General features: G+C 50.8%; 1 protein-coding gene across 1 annotated transcript; it reads left to right on the top strand.

The window, feature by feature from the left end:
- Positions 1-11,238: 11,238 nt before the first annotated feature.
- On the top strand, positions 11,239-12,465 carry LOC138351963 (uncharacterized PE-PGRS family protein PE_PGRS10-like). The gene has a single exon (XM_069304133.1). The coding sequence runs from the start codon at positions 11,239-11,241 to the stop codon at positions 12,463-12,465; it is 1,227 nt and encodes a 408-aa protein (XP_069160234.1).
- Positions 12,466-14,526: the final 2,061 nt, after the last annotated feature.

Here is a 14,526-nt window from a genome sequence, read left to right as displayed (position 1 = left end):
ATCTCCAGTATCATCTATTGATACTGGTAATGGCTCAAAAAGGCCTCCACTTACGGGCTATTCATGCCCGTGCCACCTTTTGGGTGGTTTAATCTTCATCAATCAATCTTGTTGTGTCCTTGTCCTTCACACTGGACACGGTCAGTGTTGTATATCATGTCAGGAGACGGAGACCAGGATTCTAATTTGCGTAATGAAATATACTTTAATTGGAGTGATTGATCAGAAAGGAAATTTAGAGTACAGGCCGTGAAAAGTACAGACGCCATACATTGTGGTTGTTCCGAGGATCAGTGCCCCCACGGCCCGGTCTCTGACCAGGTCTTTTGCTAAGTGGTCGGGTCCACCAGGCTGTTAGACAACGCTGCTTCCAGTCTGACGTGTTAAACACGGTCCGGTTAATCAGGAATCCGTTGGAGGGATTTATAAAGTTCTCTTTTGAACTCTGTGTCAAGTTCAGAGATACACAACTCTTCGACCTTCTCGCAGTAAATGTAAGAGAAATTTATGAAGAAAGCTCGAGATATTCAAGCTGGAACTGGACCGGTTCCTACAGTAAGTACTTGATAAACCTGGTCTTGGTCGTTGTGTGCGCCTGCAGGTTGCGACCACCAACAACTTAACTGGTCAAGCGCTCACCAGGTAAGCCTAGCCTCCGGCCCTGCTGCAAGATTACACAAATTCTCGAAGCGGAAATAGGTAAATCACTGGTAGAATACACTTGTCATGCGATCACACCAACCACACCCACACCAGCACACACACCTACACTAACGAACACACACCTACACTAACACACACACACACCTACACTAACACACACACACACACACCTACACTAACACACACACACACACCTACACTAACACACACACACACACCTACACTAACACACACACACACACCTACACTAACACACACACACACACCTACACTAACACACACACACACACCTACACTAACACACACACACACACCTACACTAACACACACACACACACCTACACTAACACACACACACACACCTACACTAACACACACACACACCTACACTAACACACACACACACCTACACTAACACACACACACACACACCTACACTAACACACACACACACACACACACACCTACACTAACACACACACACACACACACCTACACTAACACACACACACATACCTACACTAACACACACAGACACACACACCTACACTAACACACACACACACACACACACACACACCTACACTAACACACACACACACACACACACACACACACACACACACACACACCTACACTAACACACACACACACACACACACACACACACACACACACACACACACACACACACACACACACACACACACACACACACACACACCTACACTAACACACACACACACACACACACACACACCTACACTAACACACACACACACACACACACCTACACTAACACACACACACACACCTACACTAACACACACACACACACACCTACACTAACACACACACACACACACACACACCTACACTAACACACACACACACACACACACCTACACTAACACACACACACACACACCTACATTAACACACACACACACACACCTACACTAACACACACACACACACACCTACACTAACACACACACACACACACACACACACACACACACACACTCACACACACACACACACACACACACACACACACACACACACACACACCTACACTAACACACACACACAAACACACACCTACACTAACACACACTAACACACACACACACACACACACACACACCTACACGAACACACACCTACACTAAGGCCCGTGCATAATGGAGGGTCGCACCGCAGGGTCGCACCGGGGCCCCGTAGCCCCGAGGCTACGGGGCCTCGTAGCCTGGTGGATAGCGCCCAGGACTCGTAATTCTGTGGCGCGGGTTCGATTCCCGCACGAGGCAGAAACAAATGGGCAAAGTTTCTTTCACCCTAAGTGCCCCTGTTACCTAGCAGTAAATAGGTACCTGGGAGTTAGTCAGCTGTCACGGGCTGCTTTCTGGGGTGTGTGTGTGTGGTGTGGAAAAAAAAAGTAGTTAGTAAACAGTTGATTGACAGTTGAAAGGCGGGCCGAAAGAGCAAAGCTCAACCCCCGCAAAAACACAACTAGTAAACACTAACACCCCCCCCCCCCCCCCCCCCCACACACACACACCCCAATAGTGGTGGATGAACACCACTTTTACTGACACACACTCTCTTTCTTTTTCTTTCTCTCTCTTTCTCTCTCTTTCTTTCTCTCTTTCTCTTTCTCTCTCTTTCTCTCTCTTTCTCTCTTTCTTTTTCTCTCTTTCTTTCTCTTTCTCTCTCTTTTTCTCTCTTTCTCTCTTTCTCTCTCTTTCTCTCTCTTTCTTTCTCTTTCTCTCTCTTTCTCTCTTTCTCTTTCTCTCTCTCTTTCTCTCTTTCTTTCTCCTCTTTCTCTCTTTCTCTCTTTCTCTTTCTCTCTCTCTCTCTCTCTTTTTCTCTTTCTCTCTCTTTCTTTCTCTCTTTCTCTTTCTTTCTCTCTTTCTTTCTTTCTCTCTCTCTTTCTTTCTCTCTCTCTTTCTTTCTCTCTCTCTTTCTTTCTCTCTCTCTTTCTTTCTCTCTCTTTCTTTCTCTCTCTCTTTCTTTCTTTCTCTCTCTCTCTCTCTCTCTCTCTCTCTCTCTCTCTCTCTCTCTCTCTCTCTCTCTCTCTCTCTCTCTCTCTCTCTCTCTCTCTCTCTCTCGTTTTCCTTGTTCCATTTGGTGTGTACCATTAGTTCAGTGTGGGCGTGTTAGCGTGGCGGCGCTTAACATAGTGTTAGCATTGTCATGAAGGCTGATTACATTTACATACCGTATGTTAAGTCCGATCCCGCTCCTCTTAGCCTTAATGCGTTTGCTTCCTAGTGCTTGTAGGAAGTTACGTTACGCGCCCTCACCCCCCCCCCTCACCCCCCCCCCTCACCCCCTCCCCCTCACCCTCCCCCCCCCTCTCCCCACACTATACAACAAAGTTGATACATTTGGTTTGTTTGAAGAGTATTTAGAAATAGTGTTTTAAGGTGGTTATGTTTTGACTCGCTGAACACCAGTTGGGTTGTGGGGTCTCTTAACTAATTGAAGGAAATCAAGGCTTACTAAATAGTCTTTCTGGGGCATATGTGAAGCAATTAATATAGTTTTCTTAGATGGGAGTTTACTTTTATTAAGGGCTCCTCCACACGCCACGGCTCTTCTTCTACGCTATAATTCATCACATTAGTTTTGCATCGTTAGCGAACATTGATATGAAGTGGCCAATTTCCTGTCAGGTCGTTGAGATATGCCAGGAACAGAATGGGCACTTGGCATCCTTCAAATGCTTTCTGATTTATTTAAGAATATGTATATGTAGTCTGCCCACCCTCCCTTCTCTTGCTTGATTTACACTATCTTCTTGGAGATCGTCAGTTTGTCTGACGCGATATTCCTTTGTTAATTCCATTCTGGTGTGTGTAAACAGATTTTATCTGTTGCAAGTGTTCAGCGTGTCCGGTTTGGGACAGTCTCTTATAACTGTCAATGGTTGCTCGTTAATGACAGTAGTCTGTTGGTCAGTGAAATTGAAATAAATTTATTGAGGTATAAATAGACACAAAGGGATGAGGTAGCTCAAGTTATTCTCACCCCAGTCAGTACAACGTGTTCATATATATAGATATATAAAAAGCAATCAACATATTACCGAACATTCTGAGTGATAATCATAGACATATTATACTGCATTTACACATGCAGTATGTTACCAGACGTGCACGCAATACTCTTATGACTAGGTACACATAATTTGCAATAGACATTCAGACAATTCAACAAATTTACAATCTTGTTGTTAAATTCTTATCTCTCCAGACTATCATCAGTCTTTCCGTTGTGACATCCAGGCTGTTTGTTCAGGAATAGTTTCTCTCTCTCAGTATTTCTATATTCATTAATCAAGGCTCAGTCAAGACCATAATGTGTGAGATCTTAACATACCGCAGGTCCCAGTGGTGCTTGTCTTTCCCCTGTCTTATATCTTGAGGTTATCTTGAGATGATTTCGGGGCTTTAGTGTCCCCGCGGCCCGGTCCTCGACCAGGCCTCCACCCCCAGGAAGCAGCCCGTGACAGCTGACTAACTCCCAGGTACCTATTTACTGTTAGGTAACAGGGGCATTCAGGGTGAAAGAAACTTTGCCCATTTGTTTCTGCCTCGTGCGGGAATCGAACCCGCGCCACAGAATTACGAGTCCTGCGCGCTATCCACCAGGCTACGAGGCCCCCCCGTATATTGACATTACAATGACCTAGCAATTTTCCAGCAGTCTGGAAACTTTTTACCTTTTCCAGCGAGGAGTCAGTGTTGCAGAGGTCTACATGGTGGTTGTCACCTCCTTGAGTAACGATAATATAAGGTATTGAGGTCATGCAATGGGATCGAACTTGCATCACTGGACTTTCCCGGCCACAGGCCTACCGATGGCACCATCATGGTTCAGTCGGTAGTGTGTGTGTGTACTTTGTATTTACTACTTGTGTCTGCAGAATCAAACTTTTAGCTCTTGGACCCCGCTTTTCTAACCAATCTATTTTACTCTTTTTACGTCTACTACATACATTTCTCACACACACACACACACACACACACACACACACACACACACACACACACACACACACACACACACACACACACACACACACACACAGGTAGCGTGTGTGTGTGTGTGTTGAGGGTTTGGTAGCTGAGTGGACAGCACGCAGGACTCGTAATTCTGTGGCCCGGGTTCGATTCCCGGACCAGGCACAAACAAATGGGCAAATTTTCTTTCACCCCTTAGTGCCCCCTGTTACCTAGCAGTAAATAGGTACCTGGGAGTTAGACAGATGTTACGGAGCTGCTTCCTGGGTGTGTGGGGGGGGGTGAAAGAAAAAAAAGAATTAATAGTTAGTAACAGTTAATTGACAGTTGAGAGGCGGGTCGAAAGAGCCAAGCTCAAGCCCCGCAAGCACAACTAGGTGAATACAACTAGGTGAATACAACTAGGTAAATACACACACACAGGTGTGTGTGTGTGTGTGTGTGTGTGTGTGTGTAGTCTAGTATGATTCTATCGGAGGGTCTCAGTATTTTCCCATAGATACCGTCACGTTACTGTTAATCCATTGTAGAAGGAGAGACGAAGTATGAGCTGCAAGTGAAAGACGTGTAGAATGTTTGAGTATGGAGTGAGTTGATGGAAGATAATGAAGCAGCTACAATGTGGGGTACACTACAGCGAGGGTTCTAGTGCTGGGATAGAAGGGATGGGGTAGACTATGAAGCAGTCGTGCATCATGGTCACGGACCATCTCCTGCTTGCGGGAATGAAGTAGTGGAGAAGGGTGGATAAGCGGGTTCCGTAAAGGAAAGCCGGAATGGACAGCCGATAACTGCGGGAGCGGAGATAATCTGGGAGGGGGAGGGGGAGTGGGAGGGGAAGGGAAGCAAGTCGGGCATGAAAATGGGAAGTGGGGGAGGGGGGGAGGAGGGTAGTGGGGTGCCGAGGTATCTCCCTATTATACGGTCCTGGGGATGAATAGCAATATAACGCTCAGCTGGCCTGCTGCCATTCTGTCAAATGGACCAACTTCCAATTCCTCAACTGGCCAATTTACGGGCGGTGAGGGAAATCCCAGGTAATGGCTTTTTGGAAGCTTCATTTTTAAGTTTTACTTGCGTAGATTTTATGGACAGCTTTTGTCTAGTCCAGGGGTCTCCAAACTATGGCCCGCGGGCCACATCCGGCCCGCCACATAATTTCATCCGGCCCTCCAAACAAATCCCTGTGTGGTGGCCTTGAAAAAATAATTATCGTATGAATGGCATCACAGAATTATTCAAAGCTGGGGCTGCTGACTGGTGGCGCTCAACCCGAGTCAGTTTTCCTCTCTCTCGATAGTGTGACGCACAGATACTAATACTGGTAGGTATGTGTTGTGCATTACAACCAATCAGTTGTGTATAACTGTATATTGTGGGGATGGAGGGCGAGTGGGGCTTCGCTGCTTCCGTTTCAGGGAGCACAAACACTGTACAATATTCTTTTCTCTGTACTTTGACAATGCCTTTATCTTAGTTATACAAAATAGCAATTTTATTTTTTATTCCTCCGGCCCGCATAAATATGGGAAATATATAATGTGGCCCTTACATTGAAAAGTTTGGAGACCCCTGGTCTAGTCCATTGGGGTCTGATAGGAAAGAAATTACTGACGCCTAATGACTTGAAAACATTAGTATAAAAAGCTATGATTTGTTCAGATCTGAAACCTATATCTATGGGCAGCACAAAACGACCACCAGACTGTGCGACACAGTGGTTGCCAGGATCAGGTTGGGTTATCGTTACCTGTGGCAGGTGGCTGCAGGTGACGGATCTGTCAATCCTGAGTACTCCAGAGTTTGGGAGTGAGCAGTGAATGAACTCTGTGAGCAGTAACTGCGGCATGATCTCCCACACTACATCACCGATTGCCCAGTTATTAGACCTGTCAGACTTGTTGGCTTGAGGTACCTAGAGCTTTGCAATTACTTTATTCACTCTCGTGTTCTTGAAGATATCCTCATAATGCACCCAGAGTCTGCCAGTGCAGACTACTGATCACGCGCCTCTGTATGACTAACCATCCTGTGTGATGGGGATTTTTTAGCATCACGTAGCTAGCTTTATGACACTGTACTCCCATTCATTTAGTCTAGGGCAGCTGCACAAATGCACATGTACCTAATATATATATTAAAAAAAGTCTATTGGGTGAGATTCCTGAGCTGAATTGAGGTGGAAGGTTCATGGTCCCGGCGTGTATGAACCCTCCGTGTGTGTGTTGGCTTACGGGTATGGCACCAGGGTCAGGGTTCTGGCACCAGGGTCGGGGTTCTGGCACCAGGGTCAGGGTTCTGGCACCAGGGTCGGGGTTCTGGCACCAGGGTCAGGGTTCTGGCACCAGGGTCGGGGTTCTGGCACCAGGGTCAGGGTTCTGGTACCAGGGTCGGGGTTCTGGCACCAGGGTCAGGGTTCTGGCACCAGGGTCGGGGTTCTGGCACCAGGGTCAGGGTTCTGGTACCAGGGTCAGGGTTCTGGCACCAGGGTCGGGGTTCTGGCACCAGGGTCGGGGTTCTGGCACCAGGGTCGGGGTTCTGGCACCAGGGTCAGGGTTCTGGCACCAGGGTCGGGGTTCTGGCACCAGGGTCGGGGTTCTGGCACCAGGGTCAGGGTTCTGGCACCAGGGTCGGGGTTCTGGCACCAGGGTCAGGGTTCTGGCACCAGGGTCGGGGTTCTGGCACCAGGGTCGGGGTTCTGGCACCAGGGTCGGGGTTCTGGCACCAGGGTCGGGGTTCTGGCACCAGGGTCGGGGTTCTGGCACCAGGGTCAGGGTTCTGGCACCAGGGTCGGGGTTCTGGCACCAGGGTCGGGGTTCTGGCACCAGGGTCGGGGTTCTGGCACCAGGGTCAGGGTTCTGGCACCAGGGTCGGGGTTCTGGCACCAGGGTCAGGGTTCTGGCACCAGGGTCGGGGTTCTGGCACCAGGGTCAGGGTTCTGGCACCAGGGTCAGGGTTCTGGCACCAGGGTCGGGGTTCTGGCACCAGGGTCGGGGTTCTGGCACCAGGGTCAGGGTTCTGGCACCAGGGTCAGGGTTCTGGCACCAGGGTCGGGGTTCTGGCACCAGGGCCGGGGTTCTGGCACCAGGGTCGGGGTTCTGGCACCAGGTATCATTTGTGTTATCTAGAGTTAGTCTTCACAGTGGGGTTAGTGACACTTGAGCCGTGAGTGGAGGGTGGTGTCACGTTCGTCTCACTCTTCAGTGTGTTGGTTCACACACAACCAAGTGCTACTGTATCCTCACTGCTTCACTCAGGTGCATGTTGTCATCAGCGAGTGTTCCATCTCCCTTAAGTCCAATTCCAGAAGTGGGTTTTTATTTGGGGTTTTGTATATAAGAAGCATTTTGCGGTTGTTTCTATGTCAGTAATGCCCTTTGTTCTCAAGCCTTTCCTGAGGGTTGTGTGATGTATTAAATTATTGCTTAATATGTTTTATCTCACCAATCAACCAATGTTTACGTTCTCTGGAGAGAGAGGGAGGGAGGGAGGGAGAGGGGGAGGGAGGGAGGGAGAGGGGGAGGGGGAGGGGGAGGGAGGGAGAGGGGGAGGGAGAGGGAGAGGGAGAGGGAGAGGGAGAGAGGGAGAGGGAGAGGGAGAGAGGGAGAGGGGGAGGGAGAGGGGGAGGGAGAGCGAGGGGGGTGTGGGTGTTCGAGTAATTTGTTTGTTTTGCTTCCGGCGAGGCATCGTTGTTACCTTATTAATTAGCTTATTCTTATCTTTTTTGTTCTTGTTTGCGTCGAGCATTACATCTATAGCTACTATTCTTTTCACGACGATCAAAGGCGAACTTGATGTACGCCACCAAATGATGCTGTGATACGTCATGTGCGTCTAGCAGCCTGGTTGAGCAGACCACCCAGCAGGTGGCTTGGTCAGAGAACGGGCCGCGGGGACGTTGATCCTGGGTACCTGGGAAGGATAACCAGGAGGTAGATGTCTTCAAGGCACTGGGTCAGGCCTCTCTTGAGCACACATCTCGGACCACTATTCCCCAGCCCATAATTTATTCCATACATGCATACAATTTGTTGCAATTCCTCCCTCACGCAGGTGTGTGACGGGCTGCTCAGGTGTGTTGAGCAGGTGTGTGACGGGCTGCTCAGGTGTGTTGAGCAGGTGTGTCTCAACTTGCATGTGATTAATTAAATTATAGTGATGGACATTCAATAGTGGCAAGACTTTGATCAGATAGAAAACTATAAATAAATTTTAAGTAATAGATTGTAACTAGGCTATGAAAATTAAATGAGCATTAGATGTAAAGATGTGACACCCCCCCCCCCACGCTGACAGTGACCTGGCCCCCAGGAAGACCCAGCCACTTCACACCACAGGGGGCCACCACATCTGTATTAACACGTGCAGATAAGTAGTGCTTGAGAAAAATAGGACAGACAAATTGGACTTACATATTGGATGTGGTAATGTTAGACAAGTGCATCAGTAGGTAACAAGTGATGTGTTACAGGAGCTGGCCAAGCAGGCATAACACGGCGCACTTGGTGTCTGTGGGGGGGGGGTGGCAGTCCAACCATTTGGGCTGGACGGTAGAGCGACGGTCTCGCTTCATGCAGGTCGGCGTTCAATCCCCGACCGTCCAAGTGGTTGGACGCCATTCCTTCCCCCCGTCCCATCCCAAATCCTTATCCTGACCCCTTCCCAGTGATATATAGTCGTAATGGCTTGGCGCTTTCCCGGCAATTCCCTTCCCTTGGTTGAATACGATCCCCCCCCCCCCCCTCTTGAGGCATACGACACAAGCAAACGAAAACAAACGAACTTGTGGTCAGTACATTAAATACTTAAAGACGCAAACAACGGAAATTACTTATGTGGAACTGAATATAATCCACTTGTACACAGTAGGTACCAGGAGCCTGAGAGCTGGACATTTACTTTTGATATTCAACAAAGATTTGCCAGTTTGGAATATATTAAAGCTAGTTCCAGATACCATGATTAATGAACGAAAATGTTAATTCATTAAAATCCTACCACTATCCAGGAAGGGTGGGAAGCCCACTTATCTACTACAGCCTACCGGGCTGTATGTCAATAGGCCATTCTCCCTCTTCGCCCTTACATCATTACACACAGAACGGCCTATTGACATAGCTCGAGTGCAGGGGGGAGTTGTGTAAAACCCTGGTTTGTGTCTCGGAGAGGCTGCAGGATCCAGTAAGTTCAGTAGAACTTCGGTTTCAACACTCTTTAACCGGGAGCGTCTGGGATGCTACCGGACGCAGGTTCGAATCCTCGTCACGGCCCTTGTGGATTTGCTGATTTGATGCATCACACTTGTGATTTCTGTGTGTAATATGTTGTGGAGTTGAGCTTTTATTCAATGTTCACGAACTAGTCTTTCTAAAATGTTGAGAACTTGTACTGAAGAACAAAGATGTAAATGAGTTTAGTTTTTTAGGTTCCATCAGGTCAGGTGTTTCACCATATGATCATTATTGTTACGCTGATCAATACAGTTAAGTGTCCGCACCAGACAAACTGACCCTAACCTGTTTGTAGCACAATAGGCCTTAATGTGAGGGTCTGTAAAGGCTGGAGTTGTCCCTGTGTGGGAGGCCACCTGTAGAGCGGACTGTGTTTTCCTGTATTAAGACCTCGTATGTTGACAAATATAAATTACATTATCGTATATATGTTAGTGTCTGTTTTAATTTATTGTCATTATCTGTGGCTGTGGTGCCACTGTGTTTGTGTCGTGTCCAACATTGGTCAAGAGGTACTTGTATAGGCTTGATATTTTTACCATTCTCCTCTTACTTTTACTAAAACTTCTCTTTCATCTGTTTTCTTGTCCAGTCCTTGTTGGTATTCATATGATTTAATATTCGCCTGATTCGTGAATGTTGATAAGCAGGGTATAACACAGTCGCTCAGTTAGTGAGCCATTACACAGTCCTCCACCAACAGTTACTTATGCTCAGAATATTCTGGTATTAAGGCGGTCATACCCGTATGCTCCACCGATTATCCTTATATATTAGATATATATATATATATATATATATATATATATATATATATATATATATATAATATATCATCAATAATATTAGATAATTTCGATTTTTCATTTTGTTCTGAGGAGGGGTGTTGTGGTTGATGTGCTGGTGGTTGAGCCTTGGTGTTGGTGGTGGAGATGAAGCTGTGACGAGAGAGTAGTGGCTGAAAGGCAGTGAAACAATATCATGGTATCTGCGGAAGGAAAATGGTGGGGTTTGAAGTGGTGGGATAAAGTAAGGGAGGAGGGTCCCGGGGCGCTGGAGAGTGCAGTTGACGGGTTCTTGCAGACCCCCGCTGCTGGCCTGGCACGCCGGTGGGGAGGGAGAGAGGCCAGGCACGCGAACACGAAGAGAAGATAAATGGAGAGAGAGAGAAGGGGGAGGGGGGATAAGAAACACAATGGAAAAGGGGAGAGGATTTGGGAGAGAGGCGCAGGGGAAGCCTCTAATGTAAACGGAAATATGGACGCTTGTGAGGAAAGAGCACTTATGGCCAGTAGCCATGTTTGTGGGCGCTCATGGTCAGTGGGTCTGTGGGCGCTCATGGTCAGTGGGTCTGTGGGCGCTCGTGGTCAGTGGGTCTGTGGGCGCTCATGGTCAGTGGGTCTGTGGGCGCTCATGGTCAGTGGGTCTGTGGGCGCTCATGGTCAGTGGGTCTGTGGGCGCTCGTGGTCAGTGGGTCTGTGGGCGCTCATGGTCAGTGGGTCTGTGGGCGCTCATGGTCAGTGGGTCTGTGGGCGCTCATGGTCAGTGGGTCTGTGGGCGCTCGTGGTCAGTGGGTCTGTGGGCGCTCATGGTCAGTGGGTCTGTGGGCGCTCGTGGTCAGTGGGTCTGTGGGCGCTCGTGGTCAGTGGGGTCTGTGGGCGCTCATGGTCAGTGGGGTCTGTGGGCGCTCGTGGTCAGTGGGTCTGTGGGCGCTCGTGATCAGTGGGGCCTGTGGGCGCTCGTGGTCAGTGGGTCTGTGGGCGCTCGTGGTCAGTGGGGCCTGTGGGCGCTCGTGGTCAGTGGGGTCTGTGGGCGCTCATGGTCAGTGGGTCTGTGGGCGCTCGTGGTCAGTGGGGTCTGTGGGCGCTCGTGGTCAGTGGGGTCTGTGGGCGCTCATGGTCAGTGGGGTCTGTGGGCGCTCGTGGTCAGTGGGTATGTGGGCGCTCGTGGTCAGTGGGGTCTGTGGGCGCTCATGGTCAGTGGGGTCTGTGGGCGCTCGTGGTCAGTGGGTCTGTGGCCGCTCATGGTCAGTGGGGTCTGTGGCCGCTCATGGTCAGTGGGGTCTGTGGGCGCTCGTGGTCAGTGGGTCTGTGGGCGCTCGTGGTCAGTGGGGTCTGTGGGCGCTCGTGGTCAGTGGGTCTGTGGGCGCTCGTGGTCAGTGGGTCTGTGGGCGCTCGTGGTCAGTGGGGTCTGTGGGCGCTCATGGTCAGTGGGGTCTGTGGGCGCTCATGGTCAGTGGGTCTGTGGCCGCTTATGGTCAGTGGGGTCTGTGGGCGCTCGTGGTCAGTGGGGTCTGTGGGCGCTCGTGGTCAGTGGGGTCTGTGGGCGCTCGTGGTCAGTGGGGTCTGTGGGTGCTCATGGTCAGTGGGTCTGTGGGCGCTCGTGGTCAGTGGGGTCTGTGGGCGCTCATGGTCAGTGGGTCTGTGGGCGCTCGTGGTCAGTGGGTCTGTGGGCGCTCATGGTCAGTGGAGTCTGTGGGCGCTCATGACCAGTGGAGTCTGTGGGCGCTCATGGCCAGTGGGGTCTGTGGGCGCTCATGACCAGTGGAGTCTGTGGGCGCTCATGGCCAGTGGAGTCTGTGGGCGCTCATGACCAGTGGAGTCTGTGGGCGCTCATGGTCAGTGGGTCTGTGGGCGCTCATGGCCAGTGGGGTCTGTGGGCGCTCATGACCAGTGGAGTCTGTGGGCGCTCATGGTCAGTGGGTCTGTGGGCGCTCATGGCCAGTGGGGTCTGTGGGCGCTCATGACCAGTGGAGTCTGTGGGCGCTCATGGCCAGTGGGTCTGTGGGCGCTCATGACCAGTGGAGTCTGTGGGCGCTCATGACCAGTGGAGTCTGTGGGCGCTCATGACCAGTGGAGTCTGTGGGCGCTCATGGCCAGTGGAGTCTGTGGGCGCTCATGGCCAGTGGGGTCTGTGGGCGCTCATGACCAGTGGAGTCTGTGGGCGCTCATGGCCAGTGGAGTCTGTGGGCGCTCATGGCCAGTGGGGTCTGTGGGCGCTCATGGCCAGTGGGGTCTGTGGCCGCTCATGGCCAGTGGGGTCTGTGGGCGCTCATGGCCAGTGGGGTCTGTGGGCGCTCATGGCCAGTGGGGTCTGTGGGCGCTCATGGCCAGTGGAGTCTGTGGGCGCTCATGGCCAGTGGGGTCTGTGGGCGCTCATGGCCAGTGGAGTCTGTGGGCGCTCATGGCCAGTGGGGTCTGTGGGCGCTCATGACCAGTGGAGTCTGTGGGCGCTCATGGCCAGTGGGGTCTGTGGGCGCTCATGGCCAGTGGGGTCTGTGGGCGCTCATGGCCAGTGGGGTCTGTGGGCGCTCATGACCAGTGGGGTCTGTGGGCGCTCATGGCCAGTGGGGTCTGTGGGCGCTCATGGCCAGTGGGGTCTGTGGGCGCTCATGGCCAGTGGAGTCTGTGGGCGCTCATGGCCAGTGGGGTCTGTGGGCGCTCATGACCAGTGGAGTCTGTGGGCGCTCATGGCCAGTGGGGTCTGTGGGCGCTCATGGCCAGTGGGGTCTGTGGGCGCTCATGGCCAGTGGGGTCTGTGGGCGCTCATGACCAGTGGGGTCTGTGGGCGCTCATGGCCAGTGGGGTCTGTGGGCGCTCATGACCAGTGGGGTCTGTGGGCGCTCATAGCCAGTGGAGTCTGTGGGCGCTCATGACCAGTGGGGTCTGTGGGCGCTCATGACCAGTGGAGTCTGTGGGCGCTCATGGCCAGTGGAGTCTCTGGAGAACGTGGGACACGAATTAATCTGTAACAGAGGGAAGGTAAGGTAAAATGTGATCAGCTTCCCCAGTATAGAGTGCAGTGTAGTTGACTCCATCCTCGCCGAACATCTCCTGTGCCAGTGGAATACGCCGGGCTCACCATAGCCCGTGCTGCTTGCAACATTTTGTTCCAAGTACTTGAATCTAGAACAACAACAACAACTTCATCCTCCACAATGCTTAGTAGAGGTTGTGGATGGGCCTGCGGGCCGCTCCAAGCAACTGCCTGTTGAATCAAGCTCTTACAAGTCATGCCTGGCCTCGGGGCGGGCTTGGGGAGTAGTAGAACTCCCAGAACCCCATCCAGGTACAGTCCAGGTATAGCTCTGTACTTTGCCTCCACTCTACATAGTCGACAAAAATTAAGCAAGCAGGCCTTAGTTAACGGTTCATGAAGAGGATTATGTGCCCTGCGTTTTGCTTGGGGCTTGTATGATACAAGTGGAGAAGAGCGTGTGAGAGCGGGGACTACCTGCCGTCTGATGGTTCCTGGAATCAAAATATCCTCGCGGCCCGGTCTCTGAACAGGTCTCCTGGTTGGTAGTCAGGTAAAAGAAACTGTTAGACGCCGCTGTTCGCACTCTGATTTATGAATCACAGCCTCGTTGATTGGTATCTTTTGGAGGTCTTTATCGAGTTGGATTTTGAACATCGTAAGAAGCCGGCCAATAAGACCCCCTTATGTGTAGCGGGAGTGTGTTGAACAATCTCGGGCCTTTTGGTGTTGATGGTCTCTCTCAGTGTACCTCCTGCATCTTCTTTTCAACGGCGCTATTTTGCACATCCTGCCATTGGTCTCAGGAGGCATGGCAGGATGTGCAAAATAGTTATTCCCAAATC

The sequence above is a fragment of the Procambarus clarkii genome, chromosome 51 (genome assembly GCF_040958095.1).
Source record: "Procambarus clarkii isolate CNS0578487 chromosome 51, FALCON_Pclarkii_2.0, whole genome shotgun sequence".
Lineage (NCBI taxonomy): Eukaryota > Metazoa > Arthropoda > Malacostraca > Decapoda > Cambaridae > Procambarus > Procambarus clarkii.
Note: the sequence above shows the minus strand (reverse complement) of the source record. Positions and strands in the feature narration are given on the sequence as shown.

Excerpts from the sequence above, each read along its gene's own strand:
- LOC138351963 (XM_069304133.1), top strand. The coding sequence starts at position 11,239 with ATGGTCAGTGGGTCTGTGGGCGCTCATGGTCAGTGGGTCTGTGGGCGC.